The sequence below is a fragment of the Aedes albopictus genome, chromosome 3 (assembly GCF_035046485.1).
Source record: "Aedes albopictus strain Foshan chromosome 3, AalbF5, whole genome shotgun sequence".
In the NCBI taxonomy this organism is placed as follows: Eukaryota; Metazoa; Arthropoda; class Insecta; order Diptera; family Culicidae; genus Aedes; species Aedes albopictus.
Window position 1 is genome coordinate 29,469,273 of NC_085138.1, and position 22,390 is coordinate 29,491,662.

Genomic DNA, 22,390 nt, shown 5'->3' on the forward strand with positions numbered 1-22,390 from the left:
AGTATGTTGGTCATTCGGACGAAATTGGCATTCTCAGTCTTGAAAATTAACGATTTTATTCTGCCCGACGTTTCGGCCATTGGATGTGACTTTTTTCAAGAAAAGAAAATTGGTCTACCGTTTCCATCCTGAATCGTATGTTTTTGTAGTTGTCGGTTGGTCATGATCTCGACTTTTTTGTGATGATTTTGTGGTAATTTTTTTTATTAACATTTCACAGTATGTATAACTTAATCCACCAACTAGAACAAAAAAAAAGTTGATCAGTAAAATTTTTAAGATTTTGCTAGAATTGCCAAAATATCCGTTCAGTTGCAATTATTTGGAGTACGGATCAGTATCAAATAGTTGCCTGTCATTGTCGTCTTGGTATTGATCGGCTTCCAGTACAACTGTGGTAGTTACTTCAATTACGTCATTCCCGTTGTTGACATGCACACATGCTCGAGGCATAACACGCGAGTTTTCCATTCGCCTTGACGGAGGCTCTCTGAGAGAATTGCGCTTGCATGAAAACAATTTTTTTTAACATGGGAAAGGATAGGAGCTGCATTTTCAAATGCTTCTAATTCTTTATAGAAATTTTTTCAAGCAAAACGTTCTTAATGTTATCGAATGAGAATTTGATACGCTATATTATAGACATAACATTGTGATTTAAAAATTTTTGTCTAAAACCAGTTATAATGTAGCTAATTGAAAGTATATTGCAAAACATTAACACTTTTTTCAATCTGAGGTCCCTAAAATATTTTAGAAGCATTTGAAAATGCAGCTCCTATCCTTTCCCATGTTAAAAAAAGTTGATTTCACGCACAGCGCAATTCTCTCAGAGAGCCTCCGTCAAGGCGAATTCCTTATAGAGGTCGAAATCAAATGGGACGTTGTTCCATCTGTTATGTAGAGTACTTCCACTCAGAACCATTGAGGCTGCGTTTGTTTTGTTTCTTATTGTTGTATTTTTTTTCTTTTTGGAAGTTACCACGCAAAATAACAAAAGCGACGAAGTATAAAGGTGCCATAATTGTATTGTTTTCGAATAAAAGGAATTTGCGAGCGTAAGATTACCAATGGCACCGTGACCCTATACAACATAGTCATATTTCCACCTTTCAGAGAAGGATTGAAATTCAGCCGAAGTAAAACGCATTATTTTGGGAAGTGAGCACTGTGGACCTCCACGTTGAGGGCAAAACATTTCAAATCCATGTAACCTGCGAGAAACACTTCCGCATAGCCACAAATCTCTTTGAAACCGGATACGCCCGTAGAAACCTTTTTTTTTTGCTACGCAAAGACATTTCCCAGTCTTTCAATCGTCTCTACATCATGTTTACAACAGTCGGCATTCATCCGTTTTAAGTCTGTCGCAGTTATTCATTCACAGTAGTCGTCAATCCGCACACTGACTGACTGGAAGTGCGTGTGGCGGCGCGGCGGCGGGACTAAAAAGGTGACTCGTGATGACAAATTTCGCGCTCTAGCCAACCGTGTCGGTCGAGTTGGGCATGGGCTCATCACACCGGTCGTCGAGTCGGCGTTTTTTTTTTCTTTTGCTACTTCCATGAATAAAAAGTCCATTCAACGCCGCTCTGATAAATGTTGTGCTCGGGATCAGCCACGCGTAAAGTGTCCCCGAGTTGGGGGAAGTTATACGAGATGGCCAAGTTCGCGACATCAGATTAGTAGAAAATAAAATAAGATTTGGGTTGATGATTAACCTGGGCTTGTTAGGGGAATATCTGTAAATAAAATAAAAAGAAAATCGCGTTAAGTACTGTTCCTTTGAATTCCACTAAGAATTTGCATCCTTTGATAGATACGTATTTCGACCTCAACTGTAAGGTCGTCTTCAGTGTCTTGTACTTAACTCGACTTGAAGATTTGGGTTACTAAGCACCATAGGAAACCAAAGTTGCTACACAGTTAAATTGTGAAATCTTCAATGTAAACTTTCAAGCCACGTCCTTATGGTGAAGTGAAGGAATATTAGTATACTTGTTAGGGGTCTCCAGTTAGCCTAGTGGTTAAAGCTATGGATCGCCAATCCGTAGACGGCGGGTTGGATTCCCGTTCCAGTCGGGAAAATTTTCTCGACTCCCCTGGGCATAGTGTACCATTGTACTTGCCTCACAATATACAAATTCATGCAATGACAGGCAAAGAAAGCCCTTTAGTTAATAACTGTGGAAGTGCTCAAAGAACATTAAGTTGAAGCGAGGCTGGCCAAGTCCCAGTTGGGACGTCGAGCCATAAAGAAGAAGAAGAAGAAGAAGAAGTATGGTTGTTGAGAAATGAATATAATTATATTATTTATAATGTGGAACGAGCTCACCAGTTGACTTCCGAGCCTCTTCCATGCACTGGCATAGAAGAATAATTTTAAACCAGTCGATAAAGTCGTTAAATAAGAAATAAGCATAGCTTAAACATGTTTTTTGTTACTGACTTCCATCCGGGGCGTCTACTCTTCCGCCCCTGACTTTGACAGACTTTTTTATTTCGGAATTCCAAAACTGGGAACACAAATCAAAGTCAAATCTTCACAGATCACACACATCTAAACTCTCTGTGTCCGTGCTCTGTAGGACAATTTTCGGGGGGCGCACAATTATGTATAACCTTGTTTCTTTACTGTTTTCACCTGGGTCGAGCTTTCGCGAAACTGGAATTCTGTCGCGGAATCGCCCAAATGATAAGAAGATTGGGTTACTGGAGCGCAGATGTGCATCTATTTCATTGGGGCACTTCGTGTCTGTTATCATTTTCCGAATTAATTCAATTAAACATTTCCACATCAGAAAAGCACACACGAGAAACGGAACCAAATTATTGCCCGGTCCGATCAGATGACCGTATCATCGACACAACCGGCACCCACCGACCGCGATGATTGTCTCGTGACGTGACGCGCGATGACGATGCGTGATGAGCGAAATCAGTGAGTCGGAAAGGATGATGAGGAGTAGGAGGCGATTATCGTTAATGGCTAATCATCGTCGAGTGAGATCAGCATGATAGATCAGTTAGTAATTGTGGGAGCGAGTGGAAGAATCACCAATTGGATGTGGATGTTTGATACTATCATCGTGAAGATCCGTGTAGTAGGGTTGACGTGGACAGAGTAAGCAATTTTGGGTTTTATTTTAATATGTAGCCATTGACTATTGCTGTCGTGTTTTTATACAAACTTATAGCTGTGGAACTTTTAGTTGTATACTGAATAAACTCTTGATTGGTCTTTATAGTTTTCGATTATTCTCTTTCAGTATTCTCAAAAACAGGAAGTTCCAACATTTTCATAATTTGTAATAAGCTTTTTTAATTACTAGGTCACTGTTTTGGGATTAATCACTATTCTGTATTCTCTGTGTGTGTCTTCCATAATTTATGGAAAAATATCGCAAATGTTTAAAGGATTAAGTATACAAAAATGTTTTTTGAAACCTTTGCTGACGCACTGAAGATTGTTTTTTTAATTAGACACTTTCTCTTTCGGTTAGACTGCCGAGTGATTGTGTTCGGCATAAATTGGGCATCGTGTTATATGAACAGATCCTTTATGTTTTTTTTTTCATCTGTATTAACGAGATTTTTAGCCCTAGGCTCGGAATCCACGTTTTTCTTCCCTACCGAAGGAAGGACTCACATTATGTGAGTTTGTCGGGAGTGGGATTCGATCCCAGGTTCTCGAAGTGATAGTCAAGTGTTCTAACCATCACACCACATCCGCTCCACACCTTGAAGCTTTTTTTAACCTGTACTGCCCCCACTCACATAACAGTCCCATATGAACAGGAAACCCAGCAAAGATGGGACTGTTATGCGAGTGGGGGCAGTGTAGCTCAGACGAATATTTTCTAGTTTCAAAAATACAGTAGCGTTCGATGCATTTACAAGTTTTCCGATTTTCTATAAAAATTATGAATTTTGGAGGGCTAGAACTTCTAGCCTAGAAGTAAAAATTAACCCTCCTAAGATGTTAGGTTTTTTGGACCACGATGGCGTAGTACACGTACAGCGTGCATGTCTATGTCATATTAACCTCAACATCCTACTAGGATTTAACAATGTGGTTCAAAATTTTAACAAATTTCACAAAGAATCCTGGAAAAATTCTCGAAAGAAACTACGAAGCAAATTCCAAAGAAACTCGTGGATGATTGTCTGAAAAAATTCCTTGGGAGATGCTTTAAAAAATCTTGCAAATTTTCTGGAGCGATTCCTGGAAAAGTTGAAGAAACTCCTTAAGGCGAAACTGGACGCATTTTCTTATTTTTTTGGTTTTTGATTTTTTATTAAATAACGAAGCAATATTTACAAAATCGGTTTTATACACAGTTAGAGGGTGGATCGAGCTATCTCCTGGATTTTTTCAGGTGTAAAACTTTTACCAATTTTTCAAAAATTATATTTTCTTGAAATTTTATTCAAAAATACTTTCCTTAAAACTGAAAAACATTTTCCATCTGAAAATAAAATCAGGAGATACCTTGATCCTTCCTTTAACTGTGTACGAAAACCGATTTTGAAAATATTGCTTCGTTATTTAATAAAAAATCAAAAACCAAAAAGTTAGGAAATGCTTCCAGTTTCGCCTTAGGATACTTCCTTAATTCCTAGCAAAATCATGAGAAACTTCTTGATGAACTTTGAAAGTAATTTCAAGGAAAAACTATTTAAGATATTTCTGGAAGGATTTCTGTAAAAATCCGTCAAGTAACAATGTCTGCTAATCTATTTTTTATATAAATTTCTCTTAAAAATGTCTTCAAAAATTTCTGCAGAAATAGCAGACAAAGAAATTGGCGAGATTCTGCAATAAATTCATCTATATAAATTTCTGAGGGATCCTAGGGAGGATTTCTGAATGATTCTAAAGAACTCCTGGAGATACCACTGGTGGAATTCATAGAAAAAATTCTTATACAATTTTTGAAGGAATAATTACATAAAAATCAATGAAGAAAAATTTCTGAAGGAAATCCTGCAGAAGCAGTCATTCTGAAAAAAAAAAAATGTAGAGAACTTCTGAAATTTCTGAATAATAATAATATTTTGAAAGAATCTTTGAAATATACCTGGAAGAACAGGAGAAATTATGCGGGAAATTATGAGAGAAAATTCTTAAGCATCACCGGAAAAATATATAAGTTTATCCTTGACGAAAGGTCTGAATAAACCCTAAGCAACCCCTGGAGGAACTTCTGGAACTTTTAGAATCTTTAGCAAAAATTATAAATAAATGATTGAGGGAACCCCTGAATATATGAAATAAGACCGTGAGAAATTCCAACAATAATTCCTGAATAAGTTTCTGAAAAAAAAATGCATTTATTAAGGAAACTCCTGAGATATTTTTTGAATAAATCTATAAAAAAACTCCAAATCTTTGTCAAACTATTTCTCCAGGAATTGCATCTTTTGAAAAAATCTTTGAAGGAACTTTCAGAAAAACCGTAGGAGAAATTCATAGGAGAATTTCTTGGAAAATGTTCAGAAGAATTCTAATAACGAGTCTGTTGGTGTTTTCGGAAAAGTTTCATAGTTTTTTAAGTACTTTTTAAAGGTGTAACATTTTTTATGTTAAGGAGGTAATACACCAAGAAAAAAAAAATATGTTTGAAATTTGTGGTCAAAATTGAATGATCTCTATGGAAACATTGTAGATTAAGCTATTTTGAGAAACTTTGTCGAAGACGGTAAAATTCTATCTCCAAAACTTACAAAGTTATGTGCACCAATATAAGTATATAGTGTAACACAAGCTTAAAAAGTGTTTTTTTCTACATAACTTTTTTTTCAATTTTCTCGGGTTTACAATGTTCAGCAAAGTTGTAGATACTTTAAAAATACATATCTTTTTTGAAGACAGCAAAGTTCTATCTCGTCATTTAAAGGTAGTACGGTCATTTTTTCACTTTTTAAGTACAAATTTCAAAATCTTGCAACTTTAAGAATAGCAGATATTAGCAGCTAATTTTGTACACCACGCAAACATCTACTCCTACACTATCGAAGCACATAAGAAACATGACGGGATCGCGCGGTATTTTTGAAAAAAAAAATAAATTGAAAACAACCACAAACAACTTTTCTCAGTGTAACTTTCTTGATATATTTTTTTTAATATGTTTGATGTTCTACAAAAATGTAGAGGCTTCAAAACTACATATTTTTGTGGAAGGCGGTATTGCGCTATCTTTAAAACTAAACATAGGAAATAATTTATTGTATTTTATCTATTATATAACTCTAATTTGTCCGCAAAGGCTTTAAATTAAAGAATAAGTCGTTTGCTATTTTCTTCAAAAACATATATTTATGAAGCCTTCACAACTTTCCAGAATACCAGACATATTTAAAAAAAGAAAAAAAGTTACACTAAAAACCCGTTTTAAAGTGGTTGTTTTCAATTTGAAAAATTTTCAAGAATACCGCGCGATCCCGTTACACAGCAAAAAATTTCTTGTGATATCACATCATTTTTGCTGCACATCAGTCGCGTCGTAAAAGTGATGTACAAATTACATTCCTTCCACGCAGCAAATTGGCCGCCGCAGCTTGACAGAGGTTCTAGCAATCGCCAGAACCGGAACGATAGATGATTCATATATAAGTAAAATATTGGCATGGATTCGTACACTGATCCGTAGATTGTGAGGCATATCCCTTGCCTCTCGGCTATTCCACCGAGTTGGAGGATAGATGATAAATGGGATACTGCTTCTAGGCATCTACAGGAATGGGTTTGTTGATACTTTCCTGTGCCAACCAAGGTGTACATGGTGAGTGTGATAATTGTTGAGAAACGATGCAACAGAGTGAAATTACGTTAGAAATTGGATACGTCGCCAGAAATTACGCGGCTGGATATTACAAAATTATTTGCTGTGTATGTTTCTTATGTGCTTCGATAGTGTATGAGTAAGTGTTTGCATGGTGCAAAAAATTTGCTGCTAATATCTGCTACTCTTAAAGTTGCAAGATTTTGAAATGTGTACTAAAAAGTGAAAAAATGACCGTACTACCTTTAAATGATAAGATACAATTTTGCAGTCTTCAGAAAAGATATGTATTTTTACAGTATCTACAACTTTGTTGAACATTGTAAACCCGAGAAAATTGAAACAAAAAAGTTATGTCGAAAAAACACTTTTTAAGCTGGTTTTACACTACAGTATGACCCATAAAAATGCGACAGTTTTCAAAGTCATCGTTCCCCTACTTCGAACTGATTAACCTTGCATGTATCCATTGGATAGTATAGTAAAGCCACTAGTCTGATAATGGCAAAGGAACATAGACTGATTTCATGCACACACCTTTGGAAATATAACGTTAGGGTGGGGCTAATTTCAAAAAATCTCTCCGATATATGATTTCTCAAGTGGAAAGTGATCTACTAGTCGAAATAAGCCAGCTGTACAAAAATGAGCGATTTCGGTTGATATTTAGGGGTGGCGCAAAGGGTTCAAGTGAAATTTTTGCTAGAACAAACCTTTAAAAATCATTTCAAATTTAATTTTCAAACTTATTTTTTCTAGACTAAATCGGTGATTCTAGAACCCAATTGGGCCAAATTTGTGCTCAAAATTGGAAGAGCAACTGACGAACAATTGCAAGTGCCGGGGATGGGATCGAACCCATGACCATCCGCTTATGAAGCGAACGTGTGACAACTGCGCCACGGGCCCCGGTCTAGAAGTTTTTGAAGGAGTTCCTCCGGGAATTGATTCAGAAGTTCTTCTGGGAATTACTCTGACAGAACCACTGAAAGTATTTCTAGACATCCCTCTGGCATTTTCTCTACGAGTTCTTCTGGGAATTTCTCTGGGTGTTTCTGTGGTAATTACTCAAGGAGTTCTACTGGAAATTGTTCTACGAGTTCCTTCGAGAATTGTTCTAGGAGTTCCTCTCGGAATTCCTCTTGGAGTCATTCCGGGAATTCTTGTAGCAATACTTCAGGAGATTGTTTTAGGAGTTTCTCCGAGAAGTCCTCTACATGCTACACCAGAAATTCCGGGAGTTCCCTCTGGAAGTCCCTTTAGAAGTTTCTGTAGAAGTTTTTGTAGGAGTTCCTCCGGGAATTCATACAGAAGATCCACCGGGATTTACTCTGACAGATTCACTGAAAGTATTTCTAAAAGTTCCTCCGGGATTTTCTCTACGAGTTCGCCTGGGAATTCATCTAGGTATTCCTCCAGGTGTTTCTGCGGTAATTAGGAGTTCTACTGGAAATTGTTCTAGGAATTTCTCCGGGAATTCTTCTAGGAGTTCCTCTCGGAATTCCGCTGAGAGATCCTCCAGGAATTCTTGTAGCAATTCTTTTGGGAATTCCTTTAGCAGTTCCTCGTAGAATTCATTTGGGAGTTCCACCTGGAATCCTTCTAGCAGTTCCCTCGGATATTCCTCTAGGAGATCTTCCAAGAATTTTCTCTCGAAGAGTGCCTCTGAGAATTGCTCTAAGAGTTCCTCCGGGAGTTTCTCTGAAAACATCTTTAGGACTTTTTCTAGAAATTGCTCCTAGCATTCCGCTAGTACTTTCTCCTGGAATCCCTCTAAGAGTTCCACCGGGAATTCCTCTAGGAGTTCCTCTGGAAATTCTTCTAGGAGAATTCCACAAGGAGTTGCTCCGGGTATTCCCCTAGGAGTTTATTCCGGGTATTCCTCTATTTGTTCCAATCAAGGATCGGTATATTCGCCTCACTCCATTCATATTCACTCCTCTTTGCTGAAGCGAATCAAGAAAGATGCAGCAAACGGATTGCCGTGATCAAACACGCAACCCTATCATCAGTGGGAAGCGAAGCGCAAGCTGTTTGACATGGATATTCGTTGCCGATCGTCGCAGTTTGGATCGCAAGCGAATGAATGAATGGTGAATGGTGACGAATGCTGGTGAGCGATCGAAACGGCTATTATCATAACTAGAAGAGAATTTCTGCATGTAATGCATACATTTTTAGTGTATTATTGTTGAAATGCTAGATTAGCAAAGAAAACACTAAACATTTTTTGAAAACTTCAAAAATTCGTATTTCATTCACGAATCGCATCACTGCTCGATCGCTTGCGGTCCGAATGTGGACGAATGTTTAAATTCCATGTGTGGCTTCCCACCGTTCGCCGGAGTTTGCTGTCGTCGCTGACAAGCAAACACACAAACTAAAGCGACAACCGTTCGCTGCTGACTGTTTTCGAATGTGGAAGAAGATGGAAAGTGGAAATCAGGAACCCTGGTTCCAATTGGAATTCCCCTTGAAATAAAAGTGGGAATTCCAGAAAGAGTTCCTCCGGGAATTCCTGTGCCTACAGGAATCCTCTGAGAGTTCTTTTAACAGTTCCTCCGGGAATTCTTCAAGAAAATCCTATGGAAATACTGGGAGTATCTCGCGAGAATTTTTGTAGGAGTTCCGGGAGTTTCTCTAGTGTAGAAGTTCATCCGGGAATTTTTCTAGGAGTTATATCGAGAATTGCTCAAGTTGGAAATTCTTCTAGGCGTTCACTGCGAATCCCCCTAGAAGTTCCTCCAGGAATTCTTAAAAGAGTCCTCTGGGAATTCTGCTAAGAGTTCATCAGGGAAGTTCTACTGGAAATTTTTATAGGGTTTCCTCCGGGATTTGCTCTATGATTCCCTCTGGGAATGCCGCTAGGAGTTCTTCCTAGAATTCCTCAAGGAGTCCCTCATGAAAAATTCCTTTAAGAGTATTCCCGGGTATTCCTCTAGGAACATCATTGGAAATTATTCTAGGAGTTCTACCAAGAGTTCTATAAAAATATGCTCCGGGTATTTCTCCAGGATTCTTTCTAGGAGTTCCTCCGGGAAGTTCTCTAGAAGTTTTGCTGTAGGAATTTCAACTGGAACTTCCTTCAAGAATTCCTCTAGGTGTTTAACTGAGAATCGCTGTAGGAGTTCCGGGAATTCCCTTAGAAGTTCATCCAGAAATTCCTCTAGAAGTTCGTCCATAAGTTCCTCCGAGAATTCTTGTAGAAGTTCCTATGGAAATACTGGGAGTTTCCTGCCAGTATTTCTGTAGGAGTTCCTCCTGGGAGTTGCTTTAGTCTAGGAATTCCATGAAAAATTGCTCTAGTAGTTCCATTGGAAATTCTTCTAGGCGTTTCACTAAGAATCCTTCTAAGAGTCCCTCTTGGAATCCCTTCAGAGCTCTTCCTAGAATTCCTATGGGAGTTCATCATGGAGTTTCTTTCGGGAATGGGCCTCTAGGAGTTCCTCTGGGAATTTTTCTTAAAGCTCCTCCGGAAATTCTTCTAGAATTTCCGATGGAATACAAGAAGTTTCCATAGAGAATTTCTCTAGCAGTTCTACTTCGACTAATAGTTCAGGGAATGTTTGAAATCCCTTTAGGACTCGCTCGGCAATTGATGTGGGAGTTCCTCTGGGAATTCTTGTGAACTTGAAAACTTGTGAGATCACTTCGGCTGTACAAATAACATCCTTTCCACGTAGCACATCACATTGAACCGGATCCATAAGTTGATCATATATAAGTGAACTATTGGCATGGAACTCTGAGCGCTGAATGTGAGACATAGCCCCTATCTCTCGGCTGTTCAACCGAGTTGATGAAAAATATGCTACTGGTTGTTGAGTATCTGGTGGAATTTATTTGTTGACATCTACCGCAACTCACCCGTGCCTATACATAGTGAGCGAAATAATTGTTGGAAAATTATGTAGCCAAGTAGTGTTACGTTCGAAATCGTATACATGGCCAGAAATTACGTCTACACTCGATTACACTAGTTTACAGCATTTTTGAACATGCCCTGAGATCGAAAACGCGAAGGAAAAAAAATACAGTAGAGCGGAATTTTTTTCGACTTTCCATACAGGGTTGATGATTTGAAATCGATTTTTGTTTTATTTTTAAGCAACGTCGCTCACTTCACGCATCTCATTCTCCCTAATCAATTATTCGATTGAGCTGAATTTTTTACTGTAACTCGCCTACATATGATATGTCAAATAAACGCTGAGAAAGAATTTTTAAATTGTTTTTTTTTTTCCTATTGAAAAAAAAAATACATTTCTACATATATTTTTGGAAATTTTGCTAAAATTTAAGGAGATTGTCCCTAAAATTCCTTAATGTCTTGAATATCATCAATCTGACGCAAAACCTGCTTTCAGATGATCGAATGGTATTGTATTCAGCTTTTAATTTATGGAAAAAGATTAAAAATTTGTTGAGCAAAACACAAGATATTTGAATTTTAGTAAACTGTAATTCCATATTTTAAAAACTTGTAAAACTCGATATTGAGCTAAAACTTAAAAACTGTTCTACTTAAAATTTTTTGAAGCACGGTTTTGAAATCTGCGCTAAATTGTGCTTCAAAAACTTTGGTCGTTTACAGAAGTGCACGACTTCCGTTTTATTTTGTAAACTAGTGTAATTAATCATCTGTTATTCAACCTTTAATCAAATATTTTTTGACAGCTGACCCAAACAATGTTTTCGTAGAGTCCATATAGCTTTTTCAGCCTTAATACAGGCTTAGTTCAACTTATGTTCATGATATTTCAGACACGACATGTCTGACAGTAATGCTCATCTTTTCGAGGATATGTATACATTTGTGTGGTAGGTGCTATGGTGAGTGACTAGAGATCAGGAGATCTGATCTCAATTCCCAGTTTTCCCATAGATCAATTTATACATTCCTAAACAGCTCTTCTGGAAATAGAAAGCTGTAAATGGTGAACAATACTTGGGGTAATTTTCCAATTGTTACACAGCTAAAATCTCGCCTATTGTTGCACACTCCATGTTATTCTTATGCTGTCAAAAAATATTTAGAGTTCCCTCAAAAAAGTTTGACAATATTTCATCCAATATTCTTTGAGATATACTTATACACTTTCAAAATAATGCATTTTGCCTCACGTTTTTGAGAGCACAAATCTGAAGATCCGCCAAATTACACGGGCTGAAATTGTACCTAACTCAATATTCTTTGATCAAACAAAAAGCAGCATTTTCAGTCTGGTTAACCTACTAGATAATCAGATTTGTGCTCTTGAAAATTGAAATGAATCGAAAGGCGGCCATTGTGGCGGCCATCATTAGATTCTAAATACCGTGTCCTTAAGTGACTGATTCTAATTTCAACTTTGTCATTAGAAAGTGACTAGTGTACATACAGTTAATCGTTAAGATCGTAAAATGTTGAATAAGATATTAAAATGGATATGCCTACATTTACATGCGCCTAAATGGAAGCATTTAGGCATATGGCATCATCTTATGCTACATCTTATACGACTACTGGTTATCTGGGCAGTTACCTCTAGGTTAAAAAACACATAAATAAAAATAAAATAAAAAGTGAGATGCTATATAGTGTGTAATTTCAATTCAAGGTCCGTGATAATTTTCAAAAAGAAAATCTTGATTGCGTACAAAGAAGTGAAATATCATTCAAATCACGTAACTAAACAAGTCAGCGTATTGTACGTCAGCAAAAAAGTAAAACCAAACAAACCATACATCATAAGTCACATGTCACTGCCAACAAACCACAAACGAACAAAAAAAAAAGACTCAATCAGAAATTTGTGAATGGGTCCCCCCAAATAGCGTTCAGCGTAATAGTTTGATTCTTCTTTTTCCCGCGGTAAATTTTCGCATTTTCATTTTCATTTACGACCGCCCGACGACGACGACGGCCACTGTCAAAATTCACCTCCCACGACCTCGGGTGGCCAATTACAAACTCGAGTGAGACAACTCGAGCGGTCAACTGGCGCAAGCGGAAACATATGTACAGTAGGTACAGAGATCATCGGAACCGAACCGTACCGTCGACTGTCCATCAGCACGTGTATCGCCCGTTGCTATTCATAGTCCCTCGGGTGGGGAATACTTAGAGCGAAATTTAAACGAGAATCATACTCGACGAAGGCAACGCGAAGCTGCCTAATTCCGATCGGCTGATGTTCACGGCCAGCGACTGAGCGGTGCGGTTGGTACACCGGTAGAATGCCTCTGTAAAGCGACGAAGCACATTTTTCACTAATTGAGATTTAACATACTTTGACTAATTTGCGATTTTTTTTTCCTCTTTACTTTGCGTCCCTATACAGTCCAAACCCGTCAACAGACTGATCCCGCCAAACATTCATACCACGCTTCAGCGACATCTGAAGAACTCAACGAAAGCTCCCTACATACCACAGTAAGTATTCGTTGTAAATATATGTTTGAATTTGAATGTGTTGATTTTCGTAGTATATGGAACGAGCTCACCAATTTGCGTAGTATATGGAACGAGCTCACCAATTATCCTTGTGTTCACTGGAAAACATAATCGAGAGGAACTGAGTAGCTCTCATTTTGGTCTTTTGTATTTCACCCCTACCTGGGAAACATGTTCAACTTTTTCTTCTTCTTGGCGTAACGTCCCAACTGGGACAAAGCCTACCTTATCTTACCGGTCAAACTAAGGCCTGAGTGTCCACTGCTGTACCGTCGTGCGGGGCTACTTTTGAAACACGGGGCTACTTTGGACACTTTTGAATATGGATTTTTTGAATTTGAAATATGGTTCAAATCTGTTTGATGTCTTTGGGACTATTATGACGCAATATTTTCCCCTTCATTTGGTTGAAATTGTTTTTCAAACAAACCCTTTATTGCTTGTCAGGAGGCGAAAAAGCATCGAATGAATCATAAAAATATACATAACGTATCAGAACATTTGCTCTGTAAGCATTGTTTCTACAGTTCATAAATTTCAGAGGGTTGCTCAATTCGTGCAAAAAGTATCGACGTAGCATATACAATCGAATATTTGTATCGATACACATTATAAATGACCGTTTAACCTAAATAAAGGATTGAAGGCCCCCAGACAGCCTTTAAGTCTATATTAAAATATCGCGCTGCTCATAATACCAAAGGTAGCACAGAACCACCTAAAAACGCATATATTTATTGAAATCATGTATGATATAGTACACAACAGTACTGCTACAAAGTAGTATTTTAAATAAACCCGGAATTTTAACTGCAGCTTTGTTTTAATTATAAATGTCCAAAGTAGCCCCCCTTTGGTTCTATATTAGATGTCTCCGATTGGTGTATGGGCAACTTTTTTGTTTATTGATGGATTTAGTTCAAATTTTGCATGCATCCTACATACATACTCACAATTATTATGTGTAAAAATTGTGGAAATACATTCACTATTATGGGAGTTATAATGTCATAAAGTTGAGAAACCATTAAAAAGTGTATAAAGAAGCCCCGCACGACGCACAGTGGGAAAAATTGAACCCGAAACACGACTAAATTCATTTTCTCAGCTGGGTAACGGGTTCTGCCAACGGCTGAGACCATTTTTGCTTGGAAAAAGTGTGCTGAATCGATTGGTGGGGGTCTCATTGGCCGGCGGCCTCACCCTGGCCAGCTAGAGGGCCGGAATCAACCCGAGTTCCTTACGGAAAGCAAAATCATTGTCATCCAAGAATACTTTCGCACCCGATATTTATTCGGAAGCCGCAAATCAGAAGTCAACCGCACTCCGGATAATATCAGTTGCATATTATGGTCCAATTGTGGTTCCGGAACAATCCGGGACAACCCGGAACATTAGGGTGGGCCTAATTTTTAAAAATCTCTCTGGGATATGATTTCCCAAATGAAAATCGATCTATTAGTCGAAATAAGTAAGCTGTACAAAAATGAGTGATTTTGGTTGATCTTTAGAGGTGGCGCAAAGGATTTAAGTGATTTTTTTTTCTAGAGAAAATCTTTTAAAAACATTTCAAACTAAATTTTCAAACATAATTTTTCTAGACTAAATCGGTGAATTTAGAACCCAATTGGACCAAATTGGTCGGGGCCCGTGGCGCAGTGGTCCACACGTTCGCTTCACAAGCGGATGGTCATGGGTTCGAACCCAGCCCCGGCACTTGCAATTTTTCGTCAGCTGCTCTCCCCCCGAGAGCAGCTGGCACCTGACCCTCTTCAGAGCATATAGCTCTAACGGACCCGGAATTTGGATATCGGCGAACCGCAACTCATAATGGACCCCCAATCGGACTGGAAAGGGAACAGCAGCCACACATCAGCACCATCGTGCTCATCATTCTACCATGGACAGGGTAGAAGAATGAAAGAAGCACAAAGGCAACCAGTTCAATACAGTAGAATAGTATAGAATACATTTAGGCGCTGTACAAAGTGGAAGTGCAGCGTCCAATTGGAATCGCTCACGTAGTACCCTAGTGGACAAAAGAGCTGTAAATTAGGTTAAGTGATTAAGAATAAAAAAAATAAAAAAAAAAAAAAAAAAAAAAAAAAAAAAAAAAAAAAATAAAAAAAAAAAATTGGACCAAATTTGTGCTCAAAATTGCGATATCTCTATTGGTTTCTGAGATATTTGAAAAAATGTCGTATTTTGGTATTTTTTGGGTTAGATATCAAAATATGACATTTTTTTTTCAAACATCTCGGAAACTAATATAACGCAATTTTGAACACAACTTTGGCCCTACTGGGTTCTAGAATCACCGATTTAGTCTAGAAAAATTATGATTGAAAATTAAATTTGAAACGTTTTTTGAAGGTTTGCTCTAGCAAAAATTTTACTTTACCTTCTGGGATGCTTGCAGAATTCTTTTGGAATGCTTCTTGATTTTTGTATAGGATGTTTCCAGATTCGTTCCAGGAAGCTTCCAGAATCCTTCGGGTGTGCTTTCAAAATCCAACATGGATGCTTCTAGATTCCTTTATAAGCTGCTTTCGGAATCCATCAGGGATGCTTCTAGAATCCATCTGGGTTGCTTTCAGAATTCTTTGGATTGCTTCAAGATTCATTTTTGAATGCTTTCCGAATTCTTCTGGGATGCTTCCAGAATAATTGTGGGGTGCTCCAGAGTCCTTATGAAATCAGGGCGTCTACTTGGAAAACACCTGAAAACCGAGAATCTTCAGGTAATTATATCTAACAAGGAAAACCTGGAATACTTAGAGAACTTCTGGGTACATTTCGTAGCGGATTAAACAAATACTAGAAATCCGTTTTGAATTTTGAAATTAATTGTTATAAATTAATCAAACATTTTCAGTTTCTGAAAATTACCTGAATCTATCTCTGAAATACATTTTTACGGGGCTGAAATTATAGCGAACCATTCTGAATAAATTTCTTAATAAATCCTTAGAGAAATCGTGAAAAAAATTGGATCGCTGGATGATTTTCAGGAATAATCTGAATTGGATTGGATTGCGTTGATCAGAAAAATACTGACTACATAAAACATTTCAATCGCATTTTAAAGCGCTTCTAAAAGTAATACTGGAAAAAATATTATATCATTACCAAAAATACGTCTGGCCAATCTTGGAGAAAAATATTTTTTTTTTTTTTAAACAATTTGACGGAATTGTGGTACGCATCCTAAAGGAGTAACAGATGTAATTTGAGATCGTTTTGTAAAAAAATTCTGGTCTAAATCTGGAATGATTTGCTGCAGATTCGGCATTAGAATTTAATGACAATTCCTCAATATGTTCCTGATACAAATCATAATGATTTTTTTCATTGATTTAAGAATATAGTAGCCTTGTGTTAGAAGTTCTTATACATTACACATTTAAAAAAAAATCAGTTAAAATTCCTGTTGCAATTCATGTATCAGAAAAAATCTAGGAGCCATTCTAATGGAGTTCATGATAGAATATTTAACGAGTATACCAGTCATAATTTAGTAATTTTGTTTGTAAAAAATGCTTATTGGATTCCTGAATAACTTTTATCTGATTTTTTCGAGGGTTATATTTTTTCTCTAAGGGTTTTATGAAAAAACAATGACAAATGCTACTTTTGAAATTTCTAGCCATTATTTTTAAAGGAATCTGAAAATCATATTCCCTTATCAACCTCTTTATGTTTGTTTACGAGCTTTCATACAAGTCTCCCGTTAAATTTTAACCTAATTAATGAAAATTTGTTTGCATATTTAAAAAAAGATCAATTTCTTACATTCATTGCTTCCAAGTATTTATATTTAAAAAAAATATAAACTGATTTACAAATTGGAAATACTACAAAACTTAAGTTTAATTAACCCTGCTAAAACCTGGAAAACTTAAAGAATTTCATTTTGTCTTATGAGTATGAGTAGATACCCTGGAGATACTTCCCCAATTCTCCTGGGTTGCTTCCATAATCTTTCTGCGAAGGCATTTTAATGGATTTTTGAAGCATCCCTGACGAATTTTAGAAGCATCCCAGAAGGAATCTAAAAGTATCCCAGGAAAAGTTCGGGTGCATCCCAGAAGAACTCTGGAAGCATCCCAGAATCTGAAAGTATCACAAAAAAAAATCTGCAAGCAACAAAATCTGCAAGCAATTCTGAAGGCATCCCAGAATGATTCTGGAAGCTTCCCATTAGGAATTTGAAAACATCTCAGAAAGATTCCGAAAGCAATCCAGAGGAACTCTTGAAGCATTCATAAAAGAGTCAGAAGAATCCTGGAAGCATGATTCTGGAAGTATCCCTGATATTATGTAATAGTAGGATTCGGGCAGTATACCTGAAGGACTTAAGAAGCATCCCGGAAAGATTTTGGAAGCTTCCCATGAGGAGTTTGAAAGCAACCCAGAAAATTTTTTGAAGCAGCCAAGAACAATTCTGAAGCATCTCAGTAGAAATCTGGTGGCATCCCAGGAAGAATCTGGAAGAATCCCGGGATTCTTGAAGCGACGTATAAGTATTCTGAAAGCAACGCAGAAGGATTCTGGAAGAATACCTAAAGTATTCTGGAAGCATTCCAGAAAGCTTCTGGAAGCATCTTAGAACGAATCTGCAAACATCCTATAAATAAGGAATCTAGAAGTATTCCAAAAGTAATTTGGAAGCATCCCAGAAGAATTTGGAAAGCATCCAATCTGGATGAATCGCAGAAAAACTCAGGAAGCATCCTTAAAAAACTGGAAGCATCCCAGAAAGATTTTAGAAGCAACCTAGAAGATATCTGGAAGCAACTCAGAAAGATTCTGGAAGTATCCCAGAAGGATTCTGGAGTTATCCTAAAAGGAATCTGGAAGCATCCCATAAGAAATCTGAAATAATTCCAGAAAAATTTTGGAAACAAGCCAGACAGAATCTGAGAGTATCTCTGAAGAACTTGGGAAGCATCTTTAAAAAAATATCTGGAAGCATTGTAGAAGTTTTCTGGAAGTATCCCAGAAGGATGTTAGAAGCATCCTTGATGGATTATTAAAGCATGCCAGAAGAAATCTGGCAGTATCCTAGAAGAATTTTGGAAGGACTCTGGAAACATTTTAGAAGAATTCGAGAACCATCTCGAAAGAAATCTGAAAGCATCCCTGAAAGATTCTGCGAGCAACCTCGAAGAATTAGAAAGCAACCAAGTAAGAATCTGGAAGCATCCCAGATTGTTTCAGGAAATATCCCTGAAGGATTATGTAAATATCCCTGGTAGATTCTAGAACCATATCTGAAGAAATCTGCAAGCATCTCAGAAGGAATCTGGTAACATCCAAGAAAAACTCGGGAAGTGTCTCAAAAGAAATCTTGAAGCATCCAATAGAGATTCTGGGAGCAACCTAGAAGAATTCTGATAGCAACTCAGAAGAATTCTGGAAGCATCCGAGATGGAATCTGAAAGTGCCATGGAACAATTCTGGAAGCATCCCTGATTGATTCTAGAAGCATCTCAGAAGGATTCTTGTAATATTCCCGAAAATCTAGGAAATGTTCCAAAAGGAATCTGTAAGCACCCCAGATGGAATCTGGAAGTATCCCATAAGAACTTGGGAAGCATCCTGAAGGAAAACTGAAAGCATCCCAGAAGCATTCTGGAAGCAACCCAAAAGGATTCTGGAAGCTTCCTATAAGGAATATGGAGGCATCTCAGAAGTATTTTGGAAGTAACCCAGAAGGATTCTTGACCCAACCTAGAAGAATTCTGGAAGCATCCCTGAGGGATTCCGGAAGCATTCCGGATTGCCGTTCAGTGGCCACCAATATAGTTTTGTTCAACCTGAATTATTAGTGAATTCTGTATTATTTATTAAGCTGCAGCATTATTTAGATATACATAGTATGGGTATTCAGAGGAACTCGGAATTATCAGTGGCCACATCTTACCTCCAAACTGGCTAGTAGTATCAAGAGAGTAAAAAATTCGAAGATTCAAAATGAAAATTGACATTCTCATTTTTTCATTCGTGCTTCGCCACATTCATTGTCAGCTGAATCCATACTTTCAATATGGGTATGAATGTAATGTAAATATCTATTAGAGTAAGTCTTCTGTATAGCAGCTTATAAAGGAATCTAGAAGCATCCATGTTGGATTTTGAAAGCACACCCGGAGGATTCTGAAAGCTTCCTGGAACGAATCTGGAAACATCCTATACAAAAATCAAGAAGCATTCCAAAAGAATTCTGCAAGCATCCCAGAAGGTAAAGTAAAATTTTTGCTAGAGCAAACCTTCAAAATACGTTTCAAATTTAATTTTCAATCATAATTTTTCTAGACTAAATTGGTGATTCTAGAACCCAGTAGGGCCAAAGTTGTGTTCAAAATTGCGTTATATTGGTTTCCGAGATGTTTGAAAAAAAAAATGTCATATTTTGATATCTAACCCAAAAAATACCAAAATACGACATTTTTTCAAATATCTCAGAAACCAATAGAGATATCGCAATTTTGAGCACAAATTTGGCCCAATTGGGTTCTAAATTCACCGATTTAGTCTAGAAAAATTATGTTTGAAAATTTAGTTTGAAATGTTTTTTTAAAGATTTTCTCTAGAAAAAAAAATCACTAAAATCCTTTGCGCCACCCTAAAAGATCAACCAAAATCACTCATTTTTGTACAGCTTACTTATTTCGACTAATAGATCGATTTTCATTTGGGAAATCATATCCCAGAGAGATTTTTAAAAATTAGCCCCACCCTAATGTTCCGGGTTGTCCCGGATTGTTCCGGAACCACAATTGGACCATAATATGCAACTGATATTATCCGGAGTGCGGTTGACTTCTGATTTGCGGCTTCCGAATAAATATCGGGTGCGAAAGTATTCTTGGATGACAATGATTTTGCTTTCCGTAAGGAACTCGGGTTGATTCCGGCCCTCTAGCTGGCCAGGGTGAGGCCGCCGGCCAATGAGACCCCCACCAATCGATTCAGCACACTTTTTCCAAGCGAAAATGGTCTCAGCCGTTGGCAGAACCCGTTACCCAGCTGAGAAAATGAATTTAGTCGTGTTTCGGGTTCAATTTTTCCCACTGTGCGACGGTACGTAGGAGTCGTCTTCATTCGACTCGGTCCATGACTGTGCGCATCCAATTGCGAAATGTCCGCAAATTGTCCTCAACTTGATCGACTCACCTAGCTCGCTGCGCACCACGTCTTCTAGTACCGCACCGGTCGGATGACTCTTGAGAACCATTTTAGTCGGGTTGCTATCCGACATCCTGAAGACGTGACCCGCCCACCGTAGCCTCTCGATTTTCGCGGTGGGACGATGGTTGGTTTTCTCAGCAGCTGATGCAGTTCGTGGTTCATTCGCCTTCTTCAATTCCCGTCTTCCATCAGCACTCCACCGTAGACCGTACGCAGTACTTTCCGTTCGAAATCTCCAACGGTATATGTTGATGCTCTGCACGTAGAGTCCTTGTTTCGAGCCCATAGAGGACTACTGGTCTAATCAGCGTTTTGTAGATAGTTAACTTCGTGTGACGACGAACTTTGTTCGATGGTAGAGTTCTGCGGAAAAATGCGTCTCTGAATTTCTCTGCTGGTGTCGTTGCCGGCGGTCACCAGTGAGCCAAAGTACACGAACTCTTCAATCGCCTCGATTTTATCACCGTCGAGCCCTTTGCCATCATGTACTTTGTCTTCGACACAAATGACTAGTGATGATTAACCTGGGCTTGTTAGGGGAATATCTGTAAATAAAAATGACTAGTCCGATTCGCCTGGCTTCATTCTTTAGTCGGATGTACGTTTCCGCCATCGTCTCAAATTTGCGAGCTATAATATCAATATAATCAGCGAAACCAAGCAGCTGAACGGACTTCGTGAAAATCGATCCACTCGTGATTATCCCCGCTTTCCTTATAACCCACTCTAAATCAATGATAAACAGCAAGCACGAATAACCATCACCTTTCCGTAATCTGTCATTAGCTGGTCTCGATCGATTGTATCATACGCCGGTTCAAAATCGATGAACAAGTAATGTATGGGCACGTTGTATTCGCGGCATTTCTGCAACACCTGGCGGATGGCGAACATCTGGTCCTTTGTAGCGCGTCCACCCATGAATCCAGCCTGATATTGTCCCACGAACTCTCTTGCAATCGGTGACGTACAATTTGATCGGTATCTTGTAGGCAGCGCTCAGTAGTGTGATCGCACGATAGTTCCCGCAATCCAACTTGTTGCTCTTTATGTAGATGAGACACACGATACCTTCCATCCATTCCTCCGGTAATATTTCCTCCTCCCAAACTCGTGCCAGTTTCGAAGGCAGAATTATATGGAACGAACTCACCAATAAACATTCACCCTTGCGTCCACCAGAAAACATAGTCGAGGAGAACTGAACGTTTCTCATTTTGGCCGTCCCTACCCGGCGGAAAACAGCTTAACAGTCATTTCACTTAAGATTTTCAGGCAGCTTATCGTTGTCTGAGCCATGACTCACCACAGCCAACGTGAAACACATCATCTTGCCAAAGCATAGCTTGTGTATCATCCGAAACTCTTGCCAAAATTTCTGACAGCAGCTACGACAGTAGCCATTAAATGGGAAATATTCATTTACAAATTAGATTATACATCCCCCCATTCCTGTCTGGCGAGGCCCTGGGGTGTTTGCTGCTGCGACGACGGCTGCTGCTGCTCTTACATGCAAGCAGAAAGAGTTTGTGTTCAGCTCAGCTGATGGTTCTTATGGTCGCGTCATGGCAGCTTTCGAAAATCCTTTTTTTTCGCTCTGAGAGTGCTTAAACTGCATCGTCCTCCTCAGAGGTGGTCGGAGGTTTACATCAGACGACACGACACGAGGTAGGAAAACGAACCAGTCAGCTAAAATTTCTTTCAACTTTTCATTCATAAACACGTCGACAGCTCGACGGACGTCGTATAATATTGGGTGAGACTGCTCACTGAAATCTACGGTATACTGGTACATATACAGGGGATAGACAAAATGATCGGGACAGGCAAAATTTTCACTTTCCAAAAAATGTTCAACTAGCTGTAACTTTTCGAAAAGTGCATCAAATATTCTCAAATTTTTACTGTAAATTCTTCAACTAGTAGTGTATCAGTGGACAAAATTTGGAAATGATCGGACAATTCTTCACGA

General features: G+C 38.3%; 2 protein-coding genes across 15 annotated transcripts in view; both read left to right on the forward strand.

Annotated features, from left to right (window-relative positions):
- The window catches only part of LOC109419125 (uncharacterized), a 319,242-nt gene that overhangs the window by 246,523 nt on the left and 50,329 nt on the right, over positions 1–22,390 (forward strand). The gene's annotated exons all lie outside the window — the stretch shown is intronic.
- Positions 1–22,390, forward strand: part of LOC109426187 (uncharacterized) — a 252,441-nt gene that overhangs the window by 204,766 nt on the left and 25,285 nt on the right. For all 14 annotated transcript variants that reach the window (XM_062842937.1, XM_062842939.1, XM_062842936.1 and 11 more), the window contains one exon: positions 13,112–13,203. In XM_062842937.1, coding sequence (XP_062698921.1) covers positions 13,112–13,203 — 92 coding nt within the window. The remainder of the gene's footprint in view (positions 1–13,111; positions 13,204–22,390) is intronic.